The 23,500-nt window shown below is 41.1% G+C and overlaps 1 protein-coding gene and 1 long non-coding RNA gene across 2 annotated transcripts in view; one reads left to right on the forward strand and one right to left on the reverse strand.

Moving 5' to 3' along the window:
• Nucleotides 1-23,500, reverse strand: part of LOC310765251 (uncharacterized protein) — a 34,853-nt gene that overhangs the window by 7,904 nt on the left and 3,449 nt on the right. Inside the window, exons 2-17 of the mRNA XM_083620027.1 lie at nt 21,847-21,988; nt 20,957-21,001; nt 20,299-20,426; nt 18,733-18,863; nt 17,390-17,541; nt 16,921-17,027; nt 16,306-16,496; nt 15,165-15,298; nt 14,492-14,556; nt 13,349-13,431; nt 12,851-13,018; nt 6,724-7,006; nt 5,243-5,384; nt 4,527-4,571; nt 1,648-1,775; nt 84-214 (exon numbers count right to left, since the gene is read on the reverse strand). Coding sequence (XP_083476153.1) covers nt 84-214; nt 1,648-1,775; nt 4,527-4,571; nt 5,243-5,384; nt 6,724-7,006; nt 12,851-13,018; nt 13,349-13,431; nt 14,492-14,556; nt 15,165-15,298; nt 16,306-16,496; nt 16,921-17,027; nt 17,390-17,541; nt 18,733-18,863; nt 20,299-20,426; nt 20,957-21,001; nt 21,847-21,988 — 2,075 coding nt within the window. The remainder of the gene's footprint in view (nt 1-83; nt 215-1,647; nt 1,776-4,526; nt 4,572-5,242; nt 5,385-6,723; nt 7,007-12,850; nt 13,019-13,348; nt 13,432-14,491; nt 14,557-15,164; nt 15,299-16,305; nt 16,497-16,920; nt 17,028-17,389; nt 17,542-18,732; nt 18,864-20,298; nt 20,427-20,956; nt 21,002-21,846; nt 21,989-23,500) is intronic.
• Nucleotides 221-1,176, forward strand: LOC310765108. Its single transcript, XR_014549450.1, has 2 exons — nt 221-421; nt 956-1,176. It is a non-coding gene; the product is annotated as an uncharacterized lncRNA (long non-coding RNA).

Below are 23,500 nucleotides of genomic sequence, written 5' to 3' on the forward strand. Positions count from 1 at the left end.
GGTCGCTCAAGAGGGCAAGATGGTTTGAGCATGTTACACCTGACTGCGCTGGCAGTCTTATACTCTTATAATCTTATACTCACCTGTCTGTTTCAGCATTTTTCTGGTAGCTGAAGGCACATTTCATAATAGTATCAAGAGTCATCAGACTGACATGTTCGAACAGCTCCACTGATGCTGTGCCATTCTTTGGTACCAGCTTTCCCCATATATCCTAATATTTTAGAAAAGGGACAGAAATGAGAAGTCTCATTCTGGGAAAGTCTCTAGAATGATTAGATGATTTGTTATTAGATACTGGAACAATATATGATCTGCTGTGGTCAATATATGAAAACTTTAGATTGTCCAGTATGTCAGTGACTGCCCAACTATGGATTTTGATAGTTAATTGCAGAATAAGTTATATTTATTTTCTGAGGTGCTTTGATTAGTTCTTATTCTGGGTCCTTTCATGTACTCACATCACTGAAGGTGAAATAGCACATTACAACGTAATGACAGTGATGCTTACCCCATAATACTAAGGCATGGGATGGCAGAGAGCATTTCCAAAGGATAATCATTGGGTGAGAAGTACAGGTGCTTAACCCTTTCCCCATACATCAATTTGCCTAGACCCCTCCTAGCAGTGGAGGCTGGTTCATTGGGATGACTGGAGCACTGTCCCCACCCACATGCCTTTTTACTTATAACCAGTCAAAGGCATGCCTGTGTCTTTAGCCTCAGTGTTGCATTTCTAGAACTCGGCATGGAGTAAGATTAGTTGGCTCTGCCTGTCATTTGCTCTGGCGCCACTTATTTTTGACCACCCTGCCTTCTACCCTCCTGGTTGCAATGTGCATCAGCCACCACTGTCTGCTGGGCAGTTTCCTCTACTGGCTCGTAAGCCTAGTTCAGGAACACACATAAAGCCTGTGGGGAGGAAATGTGGAGAAGAATGAAGAGGCGTGAGACAGAATTGAGCATTCTCCATGCTGCCCATTAACTTGCCCCTGCAAATGATCCTTGCATTTGGGAAATGGTTTTGCTAAGATTATGTGCAGCTGTCCTCTGAGAGAGACTCGACTGTGTGCTTCAGGATTGGGTGGCTGAATGTGTACCCTGAAACAAAGAAGGCACATCAGGAGATTCTCAGGGGCTAATGTACTGATCATTAATTCACAGGACTATAAAGGGTGATAGCAGGCATTCTAGTCAAAAACACTGTCTACAAATGTAAACAGGGTTTTGACATACAATTCTAGCTAATACAACACTGAACAACCCTTCAAAGTGATACATTTTAATATTCCACAAAGAAAGCTAATGGTAGTCAGCATCTGTTTATCTTGAGAAAGTGAATGAACTAATTAAGACAATATTAAGGTCCACAGGTTTATGAAGGAATTTTAGAATTCGATACTGCTGCAAACTCATTGCCTGAGACCCAAAGGGCTGCTCAACTAGCTTCACACTTTGATGGGGGCTTCTGACTCAAACTTCTCAAAAGATCTTTGTGGTATGTCAGAGGAGGCTTTCAGGTCAAAGAAAGCAAAAAATAAAGGCCCTCTGAGTCTGCTCAAAGCAGGACTGAGATCATGAAGGTGGATGAGCAACTTCTTAGACTGGAGCTGACCTCCTGAACATATCAATGGGGTTTCTTACCAGCATCTCCTTGACTGATTCTGCCATAAGAGTCACATAAGGCTTCAGAATATTGTAATGGAATCCGGGAGTCAGCAGTTTCCGGTGCTGCTGCCACTTTGGCCCATTCAGGACGAGAAGCCCCCTTCCTGCCAGGAAAAGGAAGGAAAACGAGGAACAGAAGCCCAAGATAATGTTGTCTTTCATAGGCACATACACCAGGGTCAGGGTCACATGGTAAATTATCCACCACAGATGACAGGGTTTACAGCACTATATTTGACCCATTGAAGTAGGCACTTAATTGCTGGAACAATTCAAGTTAAAAATCTATTTACCTACTAAAAGATTTCTGAAGCATGGAATGCAGTGTGTATATTTCCTTACAACCCGAGAAGTCCATCTTCTTCTTTTTTTTTAATTTCTTTTTATTGAGTTCTTTTTTTTTTTAAGACAAGAAAACAGCATAACCAAAAACATACAAAGTAAAAAAACAAAAACTTATGAACGAAAAGAAAAAGACATTACATCCCATGAAAAAAAAAAAAACATCACAAAACAAACCACATATCAAATTACAACATAACATTAATTGACTTCCCTCCATTTCAGTTTTGAGCTATATCACCACATTATCTTTCTGCGGTATCTTTTTGCAACCTCTATCTATACATCGCCGGTTTTATATTACACCTACTGTGATTTTATTGTTTCCTAAATTTGTTTCTATGTATGTTATAAATTTATTCCAATCATTAATAAATTTTACGTTTTTTTGCTGCCTGATTTTTTGTGTCATCTTTGCTAATTCTATAAATTCAAATAACTTGATTTGCCATTCTCTAACAGTTGGGATATTAGGGGTTTTCCAATTTTGCGCTAGCAATATCCTGGCGGCTACCGTTGCGTATTGGAACATTGTTTGGTCTTCTTTCCTAATCTCCTCTCCAACCATTCCCAGAAGGAAGGCTTCGGGTTTTTTGGGAAAAGTGTATTTCAGAATTTTTTTTAGTTCATCGTAAATAAGTCCCCAAAACCTCTTCACTTCTTCACAGGCCCACCACATGTGGTAAAAGTCACCCTCTTTTGTTTTGCATTTCCAGCAGGATTTGTCCCCGGTCTTATACATTTTCCCCAATTTCACGGGGGTGATGTACCATCTGTACATCATTTTTTCCATATTTTCTCGGAGCCCCACACATGCTGTGAATTTCATATCCTTATTCCAAAGTTTCACCCACCTGTCGTAATCTAGATTATATCCAAGGTCTATGGCCCATTTGACCATAACCTCCTTTATCTCTTCATCCTTGGTATCCCAATCTAATAATTGATTGTACATTTTGGATAAAAGTTTGGTATTTCCTTCTAATATTTCCACCTGATATCTGGACTTTTTCTCATTCATCCCTGTTTTTTTATGTTCATTCCATAAAGCATTAATCTGGTGAAATTGTAGCCAACCCGTTAATTTATCCTTTAAATCTTCATATGTTCTGATTTTCCATCCTTTATCTGATCTTACCAGGAGGTCTTCATATGTCCATCTTTGGCTTTCCATGTTTAATTTCTTAATTGCTAAAATATCGATTGGTGATAACCACCAGGGGGTGTCTTTTTCTATAAGTCTTTTATTTCTGTTCCATACCTCAAGCAACGCTCCTCTTATAATGTGGTTAGAGAATCCTTTGTGAGCCCTCTCTTTCTCATGCCATAGATATGCATGCCAACCAAATCTGGTGTCAAATCCCTCTAAATCCAACAAATCTGTGTTTTTCAATACAACCCATTCTTTGATCCAACACAGGCACGAGGCCTCATAGTATAATTTCAAGGTCGGGACGGCAAACCCTCCTCTATCTCTCCAGTCTGTAAGTAGTTTATATTTAATTCTAGCTCTTTTGCCCTGCCAGATGAATCTGGAAAGGGTTTTCTGCCAATCTTTGAACACTGTCGTACCTCTGATCACCGGAATGTTCTGGAATAGAAATAGCAATCTCGGAAGAGTACTCATCTTAATTGCAGCCATTCTACCCGACCAGGAGAGTTTTATCCTACTCCAGGTGTCTAGGTCTTTTTTAATCTCTCTCCAGGTCCTAGTATAGTTATCTTCTACTAAGTTTATGTTTTTTGTGGAGACCCAGATACCCAAATATTTCACCCTTTTCACCACCTTGATTCCTGTTTGTACCTCTAACTGATTTCTTAAATCTTCAGCCAAGTTCTTTGTCAGCATCTTGGTTTTGACTTTATTTAACTTAAAACCGGACAGTTTTCCGAATTCTTCTAATAATTCTAGAAATTTACCGATACCTTTAATTGGGTCTTCTAACGATATTACCAAATCATCGGCGTAAGCCTTTAATTTATATTCTTTTACTCCAATTCTGATTCCTCTTATTTCTGAAGTTTTCCTTATTTTATTTGCAATTATTTCCAGCACCATAATAAATAAGAGAGGGGACAGGGGGCACCCCAGTCTAGTACCCTTCGAGATCACAAACGAGTTAGTTAGATTATTATTGATAATTAATTTAGCCCTTTGGCTTGTATAAATCGCTTTTATACCTTCCATGAAGGGCCCCTCTATCCCTACCCTCCGAGAAGTCCATCTTCACAGACTCTATAAGGACAGACTTTTGAGATTGTAGGGAAACATACTATAGAGTCTGATTCCTGAGTAAAATGGGCAGAAATCAGTTGGCCAAAGGAGTAAAGCTGGCACTGAAGCCTCCTGGAAGGCACCAGTGGGGAAGGCACCAGCTTAACAAATACTAGCAGCTTCCCGTAGACCCAAAGGAACGTTGAACTTCGAAAGCTGAGAATATCTGTATATGCTCGATACAAGAATATCACAGAAAATATAAGGGTGCATAAAATTAGTGAGAGAAAATACATACCAATCCATGGAATTAGGAAGCTGTATGTTACAAGAGATTTAGGATCTGAATAGTTTGATAAAAGAGAGAAAATGAGCTTAGCAGGAGACGGTAAAAAACTATTTATGAGAACAAATTTAAATGTTTAATTTGCTGAATTGTACTCTGTTGCCTCAATCTAGGGGATTCCTATGGGCAGCCAGAGCTCCCTCACTTGCGTCTCCTTGCTTTTCAGCAGCCAGATCCAAGGCACAACCCCACATCTTTGCACATGCGAATTAAGAGGAACAACCTTTGCAGGCCCAGCTTACTCCAAGGTGTGACCATTTCCCTGACCAGCCTTGGGGACTCCAGCCATTTGTTGGGCAAATAGTTCTGCTTCCCCCAATTTCCAAAAGGAAATGTCCAGTTCTCTAATGTACCTGTTGAACTTTGTACACTGCAATGTGCCTTCTCTACCAATCTGATTTGAGCATTAAAGACTTGGGTAGAACTAGAGCTGGGAGCTGGGAGTTCTTTGCCTGGGAGTGAGGGACTGATGGGAATTGGAGTTCAAAACATCTTGAAGGCACCAGGTTGGGGTAGGTTGCTTTAGGATGCCCTTGAAATATGAATCACTTACATTTATTTCTTGCCTTACAAAGAGCAATGCAACTTACTGCATGAATAATTCTGACAGCCTCTAGCATACTCATGTAACTGCACAGTGAGAGGGACATAAGATACAAATTTCTTACCGCCTCTGCTGTACACGGCCTTTGCATATTCGGGGTGGTTGATGCACAGGAAAGCCAAGAAACTTCCATACCAACGTGGATAACAGTGCGGGTACTTTTCTGTCCATGCAGCTGCGTTCAGGAATTCTTCCTCAGGTTTCATCTGTATTGGTAACCAATTTACATCTTAGTTATTGTGATTATATGTTTAGTTCAGGATGAAAACAGATAATCAGGTAATGTAATAGTGTATAACTTTCAGCTGGGATGCATATGTAACAAAGGAATAATTCACCCACTTGGCTCAATCCTAAAACCACAGTCTTTTTAAACCTGTTTCTTTCTATTCTGCATTGGCCTCCCCTTATCAATTTCATTTCAGACTCTCAGGTGTAGAAGAACACACACTGGTTGAGCATGAATAAGCCTTTGAACTATAAATGTTAAGAAGAAAAAACAGCCACCAAAGAGTACATTTAGAAAAGCATTTTTTCTTGTTGGAATAAATTGAAACATTATACATAAAATTATAATATAATATTTATGCCTGAATCTGTGAATCATTCTTCAACTTTAGGTAAAATTGGATAAGAGAAACAGGTCCATCAAAAATGCAAACTGTTGCATGCCAAATATGGGAGTCGGGGAGTAGAGGTTGAAAATGGAACTAGAGATCAGCATATTGGGGAGGCCACAATACGTGGCAATACCCTGTTCAAAATTTCAGCACTCCAACAGGAAAATGAAATGAATATAGATGTGAACCAAAGTCCACCTACACCAGAAATCAATAAAGTTGTGGCCTTCCCCCTCCCAAATTGTTGTCTTGTCAAGTATGTTCCTTTACACCATAGCTATTGCCTTCACACAGTAGGGAGGGTGCTATGACTAGGCCCACAATGGCCATGTATGCTGCTCCTAGTGGGTGGCAGTTGTGGCTTCTTGTTGGTGGCCTTCCATTCAGAAGGTGCCATGAGTCACGTCCCAGTGACTAGCTAATGTAGATTCCTTGGCCAAATCTAAAATTCCAACAGTCCAATCATGTGCAGCCAATGTGCAGCCAACAGTCCAATCATGTGGAGCCCAGTCTGCTGAACCAGCACAGTCCCCAAGCCAGCTGCCTTGCAGGTGCCAGGAGACTGAATGACAACATTAATGAAACAGCACATTTGATAGAAAATATCCTTTCAGAATGTGACATGAAGCTGAGAAAGCACTCGGCAAGAAATAATTATTCTGTGTCACATCATAAAGTTTAAATCCATTGATTTCATCTATCTTTCTGATATCTATCTTTCCTGATGTAGTCTTTGCATGCCAACAACAATAAAAACCAGATTTATGTTTATGGTGAGTCCCGCAACACTTCCCAAGTTTGTCTATAGCTTATATTGTGTTTTAATAGCTTCACTTCTGGGTATAAGAAAATAGCTGTATCATCAGTAAATGCAATTTTACAAAGAGAGACCCAACATCTCACCAGGAAAGTCAGATTCCCTTACCATGTGGACATGGCCATACAGCCAATGGCTGGGAGGTCCTGGGAAACTCCTGAAACCCTTGATCAGTTTCTGCCTTGTCTGAAATAGGTGGATGGCTTTCAGAACGACGCAGATGAAGATCAATGCCACAGTCCAATGGAGAAACCGAGAGGGACTCGCCGGTAGCCAGGACCACAAGAGATTGATGACAATTTCCATAATCAGCTGCCTGCTGCTTGCTTTGCTCCAGTAGCTAGAATAAGTCCTCAAAAGGTTTGCTGTTTTCCTGGCTTTGTCTTGTGAGCTGCATCAAATTACTAAAACAACTTTGTGGCAGGTGTTGCTGCAGGAATCTGGGAACTGTTTAAACCTCCACCCACACACTCTAATTAGTTTCACCCACTGGGTGCTGAATCCTCCCCTTTTCCTCACTTCAGAGCTGTACTAGATCACTGTTATTGGGAAATGTTAATTAACTGCATGAAGGGTCATAATGTACTTTATCAATGGGAGTATTTGGTATACCCAGAATTCACTGATATTCAGAGAAGATATCACAGTGACTTCAAGGAGGACTGATATAGAGAAGGGCAATTGATAGAGAAGAAAATATTATTTCGGTTTTACGTTTGCCTCTTATTTTGTGCAGTGTTTCTACTGAGCAATAGCAACTGCTTCCAGTTTGAATAAATATTGTCAGCCAACCCCTGCTTGAGTTGGGCTTCCCTCATCTGCATGGACTGAATCCTATACTTCTGGAAAAGGGTCTATCAAGCCAGAGGCATCCCATGAGCCAGTCTCCTCTCAGGAACTGAAGTCTTTATACCGGTAGCTGCAAATTCCCCAATAGTGATAGGGGACATATTGGATTCAATTTCCGTTTTGATGTTTGTTTTTTTAAAATTCAAACAATAAAATACAAGAAACAAAGCACATTATTCAAGATTTCCCCTTCTCCGAATTTTGCGCTGTAGTTCTCCAACATACACTGCATGTATTTGGGAAAATGAAACCGAACAACACATTCTATTAATGACATTGCTTTGCAAAAATATGCTTTGGGTCCCCAGATGATGTTCGCACACAACTCCCATAATTTTCCACCATTTTAGTCAATGGTCAGGGATGATGGGAGTTGTAGGCCAACAACATCTGGGGGCTCAAGGTGGAAAAGAGCACTGCTCTGGGTTTGGTTGGAGGATGTTAGCAGCTTGGAGCTCTTCAAGGCCCTGCTACTGGACTAAGCCATGGGCTCCCAGCTGAGGTTAGGCTAGCTCAAGAAAGGAAAAAATACATGGGTTATATCTAAAAAGTGTCTCCTTTTCTATAAAATTATTGTTTTAGTCATATGGTAGTTTGTGTAAATTTAGATTGCTTAGTTAACCTTTTTTTTAAAAAATGGTTCATACAGTCATACCTCATGTTATGTCCACTTCATGTTACGTTCTTTCAGGTTACAGTGGTGCCTCGCAAGACGAAATTAATTCGTTCCGCGAGTCTTTTCGTCTTGCGCGGTTTTTCATCTTGCGAAGCATGGTCAGTCACAACCGCACCTCTTCAAGTGGTTTTAAGAAAAAAGGAAACAAACTCGCAAGACGTTTTCGTCTTGCGAAGCAAGCCCATAGGGAAAATCGTCTTGCGAAGCGACTCAAAAAACGAAAAACTCTTTCGTCTTTCGAGTTTTTCGTCTTCCGAGGCATTCGTCTTGCGAGGTAACACTGTACGTCCCGCGGCAACCCGGAAGTACCGGAAAGTGTTACTTCCAGGTTTCGCTGCTTGCGCATGCGCAGAAGTGCAAAATGACATCATGTGCATGCGCAGAAGCAGCGAATCACAACCTGCATGTGCGTAGATGCGCCGCTGTTGGTTGCGCTCTTTTCATGTTGCGAAGGGGCCTCCGGAACGGATCCCGTTCGCAAACAGAGGTACCACTGTACATTTCCGTAAGTTGTACAAAAAGTCAATGTGATATTTTTTCTTATTTGCAACTTCTAGATTTATTATTCATTCTTCTCTTATCACAGTAATTTATATTCCATAGTTCAGGAAATCAGTATTTCCAAGAAGGCTTACAATTAAATTACATATTTAATAGCTACAACAAATATTTGTTACATATTTAAAAAGTCAAGTAGAAGACATGTAAAGGTAGCCCTGTACAGGGAAGTTTTTATTGATAGATGTTTTATTATGCTTCTGTATATGCTGGAAGCTGCCCAGAGAGGCTGGGGTGACCTAGTCTAATAGGTGGGTACAATTATTATTATTATTATTATTATTATTATTATTATTATTATATAACCTTTGTGTTAGATTATTGTGACATGTTATATATAGGGTATGTCTCTGAATATAGTTACAGTACCTCACCAGGTTGCAACCATATTGCAGCAATCCTGGTCTGACTGCACTGGCTACCAATTAATTTGGGATTACCTAGTCCCTCCCAATGTGAGCTAAGCCTCGCAAGACAGCTAACATTATGGGCTTCATGCATTATTCAGATTTAATTATGCTAGTTATATGAGGTTAGTCATCCCACAATAAGGACAAACAATTGGGTCCAGGGGCTAGAGGAAGGAATGTAGGGCCATCCATTGAAGCTGACTGTTGGAAGATTCAGCACAGACAAAATAAAGTATTTCTTTGCACAGTTAAACTATAAAATTTCCTCCCCAAAGATACAATGATGACTGTCATTCTGAATGGCTTCCTTAACCATATGCAGGTTACAGAGCTGACTGCAACTGTGGGTTTGCTTCTCATGCCTGCTGGTCCATGGCACAGGGAAAAAAGACTGTATCTGCATGGAGCTGCCACCTTGTCTAAAATAGGCATCTTATACTGACCTACAGCAGCTTCCTGTAGACCCAAAGGAAGTTTGAACTTTGAAAGCTGGGCATATATGTATATGCTGGATGCAAGAATATCACAGTAACTACAGGGATGCATAAAAGAAGTGAAGGAAAATATAGGCCAATCCATTGAATTAGGAAGCTGTATATTGCAAGAGGTTAAGGAACTGAATAGTTTAATGAGAGAAGACGAGGTTAGCATGACATGGTAAACAGTATTTGTAAGAACACACTTAAATGCTTTGCTAAATTGCACTATGTTGCCTCATTCTGGGCAATTCCTATGGGCACTCAGAGCGCCCACATTTGCTTTTCTTTGCTTTTCAGCAGCCAGATCCAATGCACACTCCCACATCTTTGCAAATGCAGATTAAGACAAACAAGCTTTGCAGGCCCAGCTTACTTCAAGCTGTGCCCAGTTCTTTGCCCAGCCTTGGGGACTCCGGCCATTTATGGGAGAAATAGTTGCACTCCCCACACTTTCCCAAAGGAAGTATCCAAGTCTCTTATGTACCTGTCGAAACTTGTAGCCTGTAATGGGCTTTATCTACCAATCTGATTTTGCTGAGCCATGGCAAGAATTGGAGATGCAATAACATACTTGCCAGCAACAGAGGAGTGGCAGCCTCAATTACCTGGCTGGAAATGTAGCCGCATGACAATGAAAAGAACAGCAAAAGATTGCCCAACGCACCTGGACCGTGGCTGGCTAGGCTTCATCCACCAGAGAACTGAGTTTCATTACATTCTTAACTGGCTTTGATATTATTCTCATCCAGGAATCTTGGCACACTGGGGAGCTGTCCTTAAATGGCTCTCATACCTTCTCCCACGGGTTAGTAAAAAGGGGCAGATTTGGATGAGCAAGAAAAGGGCTCCAAATTCTCATTTATTTGACTTTACGAGTTCTTTTCTCCTCAGGTTTCATCTGAATCATTAATCAGATTTTAAACCTGCTTTCTTTCTGTTTCTTTCTGTTCTGCACAGTTTTACAATGGGAGACCAAACATATCACCAGGAAAGTCAGGGATTCCCTTACCATGTGAACATGGCCATATAGCCAGTGGCTGGGAGGTCACAGTCCAATAGAAAAACTGAGAGAAACTCCCCGGCAGCCAGGACCACAAGGGATTGATTAGATTCTCCATCACCAGCTGACTGCTGTTTTGTTCTGCTCACTGTCTAGAATAAGTCCTGAAGACTTTCTGGTTCGGCTGGCACTGCTGGCTCAAAATGCCAGAACAAGTTTGTGGCAGCTGGAGCTGTAGGAATCTGGGAATTGCTTGGACCTCAGCCCCCAAATTCTATTTTGTTTCTCCCTGTGGGCCCAGAATCTTCCCCCATTCCCCACTTTAGATATTGATTAGGATCACTGTTATTGGGAAATGTACTTTTAACTGTCTTCGTATAAGATGCTTAAGATATTTTATCAGGGGAAGTACCTAGTATGCCTAGAATTAACTGATACTCAGAGAAGAAGCCACAAGGTACAAAGGAGCGCATTTGAGGCAGATATTCTCATAGGGAAGAAAATAGTCTCTGGATTTTTAAAAAACAGTTAACACATTTCCACAAGATGTAGAAGTCAATGCATTTTTTTTTTATTTGCAACATCTAGAGTTATTTATTTATTCTTCTCTTATGACAGTTATTTATATCCCACAGTACAGGAAATAAATCCTTCCAGGATGATTTACAGGTAAATTACATATTTTAAAATACAAGAAATAATCGTGACATATTAAAAGGTCTTCAGGACTCCTCCCCCAGAACAGCTGATGTGAGAACATGGAGGGGGAATGAGAAAGTCTAAACGATCAGCCTTTTCCCTGTATAATCCTTGTAATACCATAGTTATGACATATATATTATTAAGCTGAATGATATATATACTTTGTTTTATGGGGGGGACCCAAAGTATTTCTAGGTCTGTGATATAAAATGTGCAAAAAAATAAATCCATTCATATTAAGCCCTGGTATCAGAGTTTATATTGTAAATAACCCAAGCTCTCCGTTCCAAGCCACAAAGTCAGTGAAACCAATGGATTTAAGTTAATCAAGTGCATTTATTTCCACAAGTCTATTCTGAATATGACCTGGTTGGACTGAGAGCTTAAAAGGAATTGCCAAACAATATAATTACAATCACAGCAGTCTCAAAATACTGAAAGAATCTATATTTGGAAATGGTGCTGGATCTTGAACCAGCCTCTGTATGCCTAGAGAGGACAACAATTCCCTTCATAAAACGAGCAGAAGTGCACTGCATGATATTAATATTAATGGTGCCTACCAATATTTATTGGTCCCTCACAGGTGGTGAGAGATGTCACGTCCCAGTGTCTGGCCATTCTACATTCCCTGGCCAGCCACATTACAGGGCAGGATAGCCCACCCAAACTAAAGTTCTAAGAGCCTGGTCTCTCAAACCAGTGCCGTGGTACCAAAGCTAGTTGCCTTGCAGGTGCAAACAAACTGCATGACAACAATAATAAACAGCACATTTCATAGAAAATATCCTTTCAGAATATGATATGAAGCAGAGAAAGCACTGTGGTTGGATTCCTCTGATCACACAATATGAATTGGAACCAATGCTCCAGAAAGTAGTTATTCTGTGCCCTACTCTTTAGGCACAACTGAATGGTGGCTGGTAACACAGAATCCAGTCAATCTCCAGTTCTTTATCGAGAAATGCAATTTTACAAAGAGAGACCCACCTTCCCACCAGGAAAGTCAGAGATCCCTTACCATATGGACATGGCCATAGAGCCACTGGCTGGGAGGTCCTGGGAAACTCCTAAAACCATTGATCAGGTTCTGCCTTGTCTGAAATAGCTGGATGGCTTTCAGAGCCACGCAGGTGAAGATCAACAGTCCAATAGAAAAACAAAGAAACTCCTGGGGAGCCAGGACCACAAGGGATTGACTAGATTCTACATCGCCAGCTGACTGCTGCTTTGTCTTTGCTCACTGTCTAGAGTATGTCCTGAAGACTTTCTGATTCGGCTGGAGCTGCTGGCTCAAAATGACGGAACCACTTGGTGGCAGCTGGTGGGAACAGCTGGAACCTTCACTCACACATTCTAATATGTTCCCCCCATGAGCGCTAAATCCCCACCTTTTCCCCACGTCATGGCTGGATCCAGATCAATGTTATTGGAAATACAGTAATAATAATTCTTTGCATGTAGGATGTTTACATATTTTATCAGGGATAGTATGTATGTATTTATTGGCAGGAATTGAGAGTCCAGAAGCAAGCATTACTACTCTGGTAAAAGCAGCCATCAGTGGAGAGCCTTCAGCTTCAGATATATCCCATTTATGGATCGGGTGACAACTTGCAGCATGGGAATCGGGAGGTTGGCAGGATCAGGCAAAAGCTCAAAGCGCAGGAGTGTCAATGCAAGAGCAACCTTCATCTCATTCATGGCAAACTGCTGTCCAATGCAGTTCCTGAGTAGAATGAAGGGCAACATTACATTACAAACAGAAGAGCATTTTGCAGGTGGTCAAATCAAGGCCTTTTCGGTTCTTGCTCCTTCACTTTTAGATTTCCCTTCCCAGAAATGAATATCTGGCACCATCTTTGTTCTCCTTCATATTCCCAACCCTTTTAGGCTTTTGAGTATATATTGTTTTATGCTGGCAGTTAATTCTGCTTTGCTGTGGATTCATTCACAGTTTGATAAGCCTTGAACACAGTTGTGTCTTTCATTGAAGCTTAATGTCAAAGTCTCCTTTTATGGAGGGAACAGTGCAAAGTATAGGTGAGAAAATATTTACCTTGGCCCTGCAGCAAAAGGCAAGAAAGCATATGGGTGGCGATGCTTTGAATTCTCTGTGGAGAATCTTAGAGGATTAAATTCCTATAGCAGAAAATAAGTCGTGGAATTTTGTATTAGAATGGCAACAGATATAGTGGCAAAAGAGCTAAAGGAAAAAGGGGCATTCCCAAAAAAGAATACTGTTCTATACCCACTTACCAAGTCATAATGCCCATTGAGCTCCATGGGGCCTAGTTCTGTATAGGATTATAGGATTGCACTCTTAGCAACATGTTTTCCCCAATGTAATATGAAGGAAAATTCCTTCACACCTATAATAAATGCCTGGGCCAAATGAGACATATCTATAAATGCCTGGGCCAAATGAGACGTGATGTTAATTGCATCAGTGTGCATGTTTTTAAAACTGTACACAGTCACTGGGGTGTCTGACCAGCAACAGGCCTGCAGGGGTTGGGAGGGAAATGCTAACCTTTCCCCCCTGCTGTGGTGCTGATGTTGCTCCTGAAGTTGCTCTTTGAATGGAGAGGGAAGCCTACACAGTTTTTGTAAGCAGCACTTTAGGGACTGGTGGGTGGGTGGATTTTTGGCAGAATACTTCCAGAGCTCCTGAGGTGGATTAGGAATGTTTTCTGGATTAGGATTCCACAGCAGCTTTGCCAATATAGTTTTGCAATGATTTTCTTTTCGCAATAGATTTTTGCCATTTTGTAACTGCATTAGCAAAATTTTAAGAATCATAACTACATAATATGTGGCCTGTCCTTCTACTTAATTAGTACAGTATCTTCCTCCTACTGTTCTTACCCAATTCTGCAGAGGGACACACTAAGCTAGATAGTTTGGCATTAGGCCATTGATATGAGGCAATGGACTAAATCAGCGTTTCTCACCTCCAAACTGAAATACTTCTGGATGTGTTTAGTAAGCTAAAACAAGCAAGAAACTGGTAAAACAAAACACTGGGATAAATCCACACATCTAGTCACACAGTGTTAGTGTGACAAACAATTGGCCTCTTTTCTTAAAGAAATTGTATGTGTCTATGGCACTTATTCCACCATCTTTTCCTCAAAACATGTCAACTTCTCTCAGTCTCACCAGAAAGGTCTTGCTTAGGCTTTTCTCCTTTTATTATTACCTCAGGATTGTCCCAAATCTCAGGATTTCTGTGAAGACCATAAACATCCAATGCAGTTAGAAAGCCTGTGAAAAAAAGAGACGCATCATCTATTATCATTTCATCAGCAGTGGCATTTACCAAAACATTCATTCTCAATAACTTGCTCCAAAGACAGGCAGATTTTCAGAGTTGTTGCACTGATAACCAGGATGATCCTGCACAGAGTACAGGAAGGCAGCTGGAAAGCATACGACTGTGCTTTCCTGGTCATGTAATATTTGTTTGTTTGCCCAAGCAATTCATTTAGGTGTAGGTGGGGCCTCAAGAGATAGTCCATCTAAGGCCTAGCAGATCCAGAAATTGTCCATCTGAAAACAGGGGCTGAAAACAGGGGCTGTGAAAACAGGCTCTGTGTCGGCATGCACACCTGTGTGTGTCCTCCACATATTCCCTGTGTGCACGAATGTGAGTGTGTGCATGCAAGAGTGTGGGGTGGCCGCATCATAGTTGTCAGTAGCCCCACAAGGTAGGCCAAGGGTGAATGTGGTCCAGGAAAGGTTAGAAACCCTTGATGGAAGTTTAAGAGACAGTGGAATTGAATAATGAGAACAGTGTAAGAATGAAGATGGAAGAGGAAGAGGAAAGGACGAGTTCAAAGGAAGTCTGCAGAAGGGAGAGAGGGGAAGCCTACCTTTTGGTAAGGTTCGTCCATCAGCAAAAGTCACAGGAGAATTCAGTTCTCGTGCTATAAGAGGTACTGGAGGATAAAGCCGAAGGCTCTCCTTAATGCACATGGTGCTGTACGTCATCTTTCCCAAGTCGTCCCTTAAAGACACCGCCCAAAATGACTGGAGTTAAGTCACATAAAGTTTTATTAAGATGAAGGAAAAAGGAGACAGGGTGGAATCCAGTACCTACGCTTTCCTTGCTCAATACAAGTGTTGGGGAGAGGGGAGAAATTTGATTCAGTTCATATTTAAAGGTGAACGTACCTTACTCACACTTTCTGGAACAAGATGTGAACTGAACACAGCCACCCTTGAAAATTTGCACTTCTCCAGCCAAATAACAAGTGCAAAAATGCACATGCTAGCTTAAAGCATGCATAGAGATGCATATATTAGTGAACAATGCAATTCTTTTAGCAGGGTTATGCAATCAAAAATTATATTGATTGTGGGGGTCTTAGGTTTATTTAATTTAACTTATTCTGTTCGACACCTTGTTTTGTTATAGTGTGAGAAAGGCAGTAAATAAGTTAAATGATTGATTGAATGAAATACAGCATACAAAACTGGGTTGTTGTTTTTTGTTTTTATGGGAAATTAAACCATGCAGGAAGTCTACCTCGAAAACAAATCATGCAGGAATCCCACCTGAATAGAGGAGGCTCCCCTCTTTAGAAGTTATCGGGACATTAGAGACCAGGAGTATTGGTGGGCTCAGTCCACAGCCCATCTGTTGTAACTGTGTTACCTCTTCATGCAAGTAATGGGTGAGGGTGGCTAATTGTGTCCTACTTTTTGAAGAGCTGTCTCTTTTTGATAATAGATTTTGATTTTTGCATTATTTTTGGCAATACAAGCATGACTACACTAGCTACAGTACATCCGTGCAGCAGCCATAGCAGTGATTTAAATATAGAAATAGAAATCAGAGCTTCTTTTCCTACAGTATAGGACTGGCCCATCTTCCCTGGAACTTACACAACCTGAGGCCTGTAGTCAGACTACTATGATCCTAAACTACTCTGCAGTGTTGCTCTCCTTCAGAAACCTCATAACATGACCCAGGAAATAAACATTTAAAGTTGAACAATAATTTAGTCTGACCATTGTATCTCTTCCTGTTGCCCAAGAAGCTCCATGATCTCCTCTCTGCATCTCTGCTGATGTTCAGGGTTCTGGGCCATACAATAAAAGAGCCAAGAGATTCCACTAGCTGTGGTATCATGACCTTCGAACATGAATGTGTCCACTTCTGCACGTATGTCTTCATCTGACAATGGATTTCCATTTTCATCCTAACCGCACAGGGAACATAGTGTTTTATTGGATTAGTGAGATCCAATATTTAAAGTTCTCCAAGACCTCCTCCCTCTCCCAGCTCACATCAAAGAAGGGGGAGGTCCTTCAGAAAGCAGTTTGCTAAACTGCTCTCTGAAGCACCACCCCCTCAATTAAACAGCTCACCTGGACCACCTGCCAGCTATGATGCTTCCTCACTCGTGCCTACCCACCATTCTGCCTTGCTGCTGGAGTTGACAGGGCCACCTGTCAGCAGCCACACAAGCTGCAGTGTGATGACAGCCTTACAATTTTATGTATATATTGCAGACCATGGGAGTTTTGCTTGGGCTATGTCATCTGAACAGAATAGTGATGGCTGGAAAAGCCCTTAGCAATATAGCATGGCAGGCATAGGTGCATTATTTCTACAATGTCCACCTTTGCACAAAGAAGAATATCCAGGAAGTCCAAATGCCTCTTCTTCAGAATCTTTTCAAGCTCTTTCTCATTCTTGAGGGAATCCTTCCTCTCGCTTATTACCTTCTCTGCATTGAAAACATACAGTATGAAATGAATAAAGCTATACCCAAGAGGCAAGCAAATATATTCAACCTTTTTAGATTTCTCATTTCTCTAACTTTCCTAATAAGTCCACTGTGTTACTAATCATTTAACCCATATTAAATTGTTTTTTTCCCCATCTTCTTCTTTTCACACCTACATTTTATATGCCCTTAGTTCATCATACTGACACTGTTACAATTTTTAATTTTCCTAATGGTACTGAAACAGTATCTTTTTGCTTTTGATTTTTCTATTATGAAATAAATTTATATATTAGCTCAGAAGAAGAGGAGAGGAATGAGGAGGAGGAAGAAGATGTTGCTAGGAAGTAAAAGGTACATACCTGTGTGATGGTGGGCTATTTTGCAAGCTTTGTAAAACTGACGCCCTTTGGAGCTCAACCGGTAAATGAGATCATTGTGATGCCAAGGTGTTTTCAGTCTCTGATAGAACAGATAGCTGAGATCAAATACAGTTTGAATGTAGGAATTGTCTCTGTGGACAGTAGGAAAATGGAAACAAATATAAGCACAAAATGAAGACAAAAAAGGTTAGATGACATGTTTATTAAAAGTCCCATTTCTAGATCCATTTCTATTTGAGATTGGAGGCTAGGGGAGAGTGGCATTGTTTTGTACTAGTTCCACTCCTTCTTTGATGGTTGTTTACAGAGGGTGATGCTTGGGGAGTTCTTCTCAGCTCCATAGAACCTTTAATGTGGGCTTCATCAGGGTTGAATTTTATCCCCCACAACATCTGCATTAAACTCCTGAGTGGAGTTTTCCAGAGTTTTGGAGTATGTTGTCAGCAATATGCTGATTGAACACAGTTCTGCTTCTCCTTTGCATCTGCAGGTGTGGCAGTGCTTGCCTTGGTATGAGCACCAAGAAATTGAAGCTCAATCCAGATAAGACTGAAGCACTGTTAGTGAGTGGTTCCTTGGACTGGATGGATGGGAGGTTGCCTGCTCTTGATGGGGTTATACGCCCTCTGAAGGAACGGATACATAATTTGGGGGTACTTCTGGATCGTTTGCTGTCACTTGAGGCCTAGGTGGCATCAGTGGCAAGGAGTTCCTTCCATCAACTTCGGCTAGTGGCCTAGCTGTATCCCTATCTGGATACACAACTTCTGTTGTGTATACTTTGGTAACCTCTATGTTATAATATTGCAACACGTTATACATATGTTTACCTCTGAAGACAGCTCGGAAACTTCAGCTGGTGCAGAATTCAGCAGCCAGGTCGCTCACCAATTAGTTTCTGATTACCTACTGTCTTCCAAGGTGAGCTAAGCCTGGCAGGACAGCATACTCTATGGTCTTAACCCCTTCATGCATTAATTAGACCCAAGCATGCTGGTTATGTGAGGCTGGTTATCCCACAATAAGGATAAACAAATTGGTCCAGGGGCTAGAGGAAGGAACCCAGGGCCATCCGTTGAAGCTGACAGTTGGAAGATTCATCACAGACAAAATAAAGCATTTCTTCGCACAGTTAAACTATAGAATTTGCTCACGTACGATGTAGTGATGGCCATCATAATGAGTGGCTTCATATGCAGATTGCAGAGGTGATTTCAATGTTGGGCTTGCTTCTCATGTCACTGCTAGCCCATGGCACAAAAAAGAAAGACTTTATTGGCCTGTGGCTCCCACCTTACCTTAAATAGGCATCTTATACTCACCTGTCCGTTTCAGCATTTTTCTGATAGCTGAAGGCACATTTCATAATAGTATCAAGAGTCATCAGACTGACATGTTCGAACATCTCCACTGATGCTGTGCCATTCTTTGGTACCAGCTTTCCCCATATATCCTAATATTTTGGGAAAGGGACAGAAATGAGAAGTCTCATTCTGGGAAAGTCTCTAGAATGATTAGATGATTCGTTATTAGATACTGGAACAATATATGATCTGCTATGGTCAATATATGAAAACTTTAGATTGTCAAGTATGTCAGTGGCTGCCCAACTATGGATTTTGATAGTTAATTGCAGAATAAGTTATATTTATTTTCTGAGGTGCTTTGATTATTTCTTATTCTGGGTCCTTTAATGTACTCACATCACTGAAGGTGAAATTGCACATTACAAGGTAATGACAGTGATGCTTACCCCATAATACTAAGGCATGGCATGGCAGAGAGCATTTCCAAAGGAGAATCATTGGGTGAGAAGTACAGGTGCTTAACCCTTTCCCCATACATCAATTTGCCTAGACCCCTCCTAGCAGTGGAGGCTAGTTCATTGGGATGACTGGAGCACTGTCCCCACCCACATGCCTTTTTACTTATAACCAGTCAAAGGCATGCCTGTGTCTTTAGCCTCAGTGTTGCATTTCTAGAACTCGGCATGGAGTAAGATTAGTTGGCTCTGCCTGTCATTTGCTCTGGCGCCACTTATTTTTGACCACCCTGCCTTCTACCCTCCTGGTCGCAATGTGCATCAGCCACCACTGTCTGCTGGGCAGTTTCCTCTACTGGCTCGTAAGCCTAGTTCAGGAACACACATAAAGCCTGTGGGGAGGAAATATGGAGAAGAATGAAGAGGTGTGAGACAGAATTGAGCATTCTCCATGCTGCCCATTAACTTTCCCCTGCAAATGATCCTTGCATTTGGGAAATGGTTTTGCTAAGATTATGTGCAGCTGTCCTCTGAGAGAGACTCAACTGTGTGCTTCAGGACTGGGTGGCTGAATGTGTACCCGGAAGCAAAGAAGGCAGATCAGGAGATTCTCAGGAGCTAATGAATTGATCATTAATTCACAGGACTATAAAGGAAAGGGTGATAACAGGCATTCCAGTCAAAAACACTGTCTGCAAACGTAAACACAGTTTTGACATACAATTCTAGCTAATACAACACTGAACAACCCTTCAAAGTGATACATTTTAATATTACAGAAAGAAAGCTAATGGTGACCATCCGTTTATCTTGAGAAAGTGAATGAACTAATTAAGACAATATTAAGGTTCACAGGTTTATGAAGGAAATTTAGAATTCAATGCTGCTGCAAACTCATTGCCTGAGACCCAAAGGGCTGCTCAACTAGCTTCACACTTTGATGGGGGCTTCTGACTCAAACTTCTCAAAAGATCTTTGTGGTATGTCAGAGGAGGCTTTCAGGTCAAAGAAAGCGAAAAATAAAGGCCCTCTGAGTCTGCTCAAAGCAGGACTGAGATCATGAAGGTGGATGAGCAACTTCTTAGACTGGAGCTGACCTCCTGAACATATCAATGGGGTTTCTTACCAGCATCTCCTTGACTGATTCTGCCATAAGAGTCACATAAGGCTTCAGAATATTGTAATGGAATCCGGGAGTCAGCAGTTTCCGGTGCTGCTGCCACTTTGGCCCATTCAGGACGAGAAGCCCCCTTCCTGCCAGGAAAAGGAAGGAAAACGAGGAACAGAAGCCCAAGATAATGTTGTCTTTCATAGGCACATACACCAGGGTCAGGGTCACATGGTAAATTATCCACCACAGATGACAGGGTTTACAGCACTATATTTGACCCATTGAAGTAGGCACTTAATTGCTGGAACAATTCAAGTTAAAAATCTATTTACCTACTAAAAGATTTCTGAAGCATGGAATGCAGTGTGTATATTTCCTTACAACCCGAGAAGTCCATCTTCACAGACTCTATAAGGACAGACTTTTGAGATTGTAGGGAAACATACTATAGAGTCTGATTCCTGAGTAAAATGGGCAGAAATCAGTTGGCCAAAGGAATAAAGCTGGCACTGAAGCCTCCTGGAAGGCACCAGTGGGGAAGGCACCAGCTTAACAAATACTAGCAGCTTCCCAAAGTTTGAACTTTGAAAGCTGAGAATATCTGTATATGCTCGATACAAGAATATCACAGTAAATACAGGAATACATAAAATTAGTGAGAGAAAATACATACCAATCCATGGAATTAGGAAGTCGTATGCTACAAGGGCTTTAGGATCTGAATAGTGTGATAAATGAGAGAAAATGAGCTTAGCATAAGATGGTAAAAAACTATTTGTGAGAACAAATTTAAATGTTTAATTTGCTAAATTGTACTCTGTTGCCTCAGTCTAGGGGATTCCTATGGGCACCCAGAGCTCCTTCATTTGCTTTTCTTTGCTTTTCAGCAGCCAGATCCAAGGCACACTCCTACATCTTTGCACATGAGAATTAAGACAAACAACCTTTTCTTTGCCCATTGGGCAAATAATCATGCTTCCCCCACTTTCCAAAAGGAAGTATCCAAGTCTCCAGGGTTACCGAGTGGGGGAGCAGGTGGCCAGGATCCCCAATATTGAAAGGGCCGCCCCCCAAATTCTGCAGTGGGCGCACCCACCCACCGCATAGCATGCCATGCTGACATCATGTGCACACGCTGTTGGGCATGCGTGCACAGTGTGCTGATGTCACATAGCCCCAAGCCCACTCAATCATAGTGCAAGGCGTTGCGTGTGCAAGTCTCTAATATACCTGTTGAACTTTGTAGCCTGCAATGTGCCTTCTCTATTAATCTGATCTGAGCATTACAAACTTGGGGGGAACTAGACCTGAGAGTTGGAGCTCTTTGCCTGGCAGTGAGGGCCAGGCCACTGACTGGGACTGATGGGAGTTGTAGTTCAAAACATCTTAAAGGCACCAGCTTGGGGATGCCCTTAAAATATGAATCACTTACATTTGTATCTCAATAAAAGCAAAGAGCATCGCAACTTAGTGCACAGAGATAAATGCATGGATAATTTTTACAACCTCTAGCATATTCATGTAACTTCACGATGAGAGGGACATAAGATACAATTTTCTTACCACCTCTGCTGTACACTGCCTTTGCATATTCAGGGTGGTTGAGGGCCAGGAAAGCCAAGAAAGTTCCATACCAAAGTGGATGGCAGTGTGGGTACTTTTCTGTCCATAATGCTATGTTCAGGAATTCTTCTTCTGGTTTCATCTGCATTATTATTATTTTTTTTAAAAAGATCAGTAGTCAGTTTACATCTTGGACACCATGATTAAACGTTTAGTTCAGGATGAAATCAGACTTAGATGGTTATATAATGCAATGGTTTATAACTTTAAGCTAGGATGCATATTTAACAATGGAATTATTCACCCCCTTGGCTCTGTCCTAACACCCCAGTCTTTTAAAACCTGCTTTCTTTCTGTTCTGCACTGAACCTCACAGGTGTAGAAGAACATACACTGCTTAAGAATGATAAAGCCACTGATGTCTAAATTTTAAGAAGAAGAAAACAGCCACCAAATAATAGTTAGAAAAACCATTGTTTCCTAATTGAAATAAATTGAACCATTATAATAACATTATTATATAGCATTTATGATTGATTATGCTTCTTTATGTGTGCAAATCTTTCCTCTGTTTTAGGTAAGATTGCATAAGAGAAATAGATCAATCACAAATGCAAAGATTTGCACGTCCAATAGGGGAGCCAGGGAGTAGAGGCCGAATGTGGGACTACAGATTCATGTCTTGGGGAGTCCACAATACATGGCATGACCCTGTTCGAAATTTCAGTCCTCCAGTAGGAGGCTAATATAGATATACACCCAATGCCTGAGCCAAAGTCTACCTATACCTGTAATCAATAAAGTTGTGACCACTTTTTACCCCAGATCGTTGTCTTGACATGTTTGTTCCTTTACACCATAGCTATTGCTATTGCACAGGGGTGGAGGGTGCTGTGACTGGACCCACAGTAGGATTTTACAGAGAACATAATAGGACAAGTGCAGAGAACCTTTGGCTCTCTTGAATTTGGTGAACTACAACTCCCATCAGCCTTAGCAAGCATGAGCAGTGGCTATGGCTGATGGGAGTTGTAGCTGAACAACATCTAGCAAGCCAAAGGTACCTTGGACCTATTGTGGGACATATAAGTGTATAGAAACTAACAAGAGAGAGACTGGATTATGCCTGTGATAAATGTGTGCACACATTTTGAGTTTTCCATCATAAGCATGAGTATTAGAGGAGAGAGGCTCTTTTAAAAACATTGAAAACTAGGGTTTTCCAAGATAACTCTCTCTCTTGAGGAAAGAAAATGTGTTGTTTCCCCTCCACCTGCCAAGCAATCATCTGAGCCAGCAAAAGGTTGCAGAGTGCTAGGCATACATGAACAATGTCTGGAGGAAGACTTCGGTGGTATGCTGAAGTTGCATCATTGATTTTCAATTTTAAATAAGCAATGGTAATTTAATAATTGCTTGTTGGCTGTCAGTTTCTTGACCTAGTTATGGATCAGGCTTTTATTTTCAGAGTAAAATAAACTCTGTATGCCAGTCTTCTGTTTAGGAAAAAGAAAATATGGCCCCCCTCTGAATTTAAAAGCTTGAGATTCCATAACACAAGAGTCACAACTGTGCAATTTTGCACTCAGAATCCTTCTCATTTTTTTCATAATGGAATGGCATTCCAAATTGGCACTTTACTGAAAGTGTATTT

Source organism: Podarcis filfolensis (genome assembly GCF_964270895.1).
Source record: "Podarcis filfolensis genome assembly, chromosome: 6".
Classification (NCBI taxonomy): Eukaryota; Metazoa; Chordata; class Lepidosauria; order Squamata; family Lacertidae; genus Podarcis; species Podarcis filfolensis.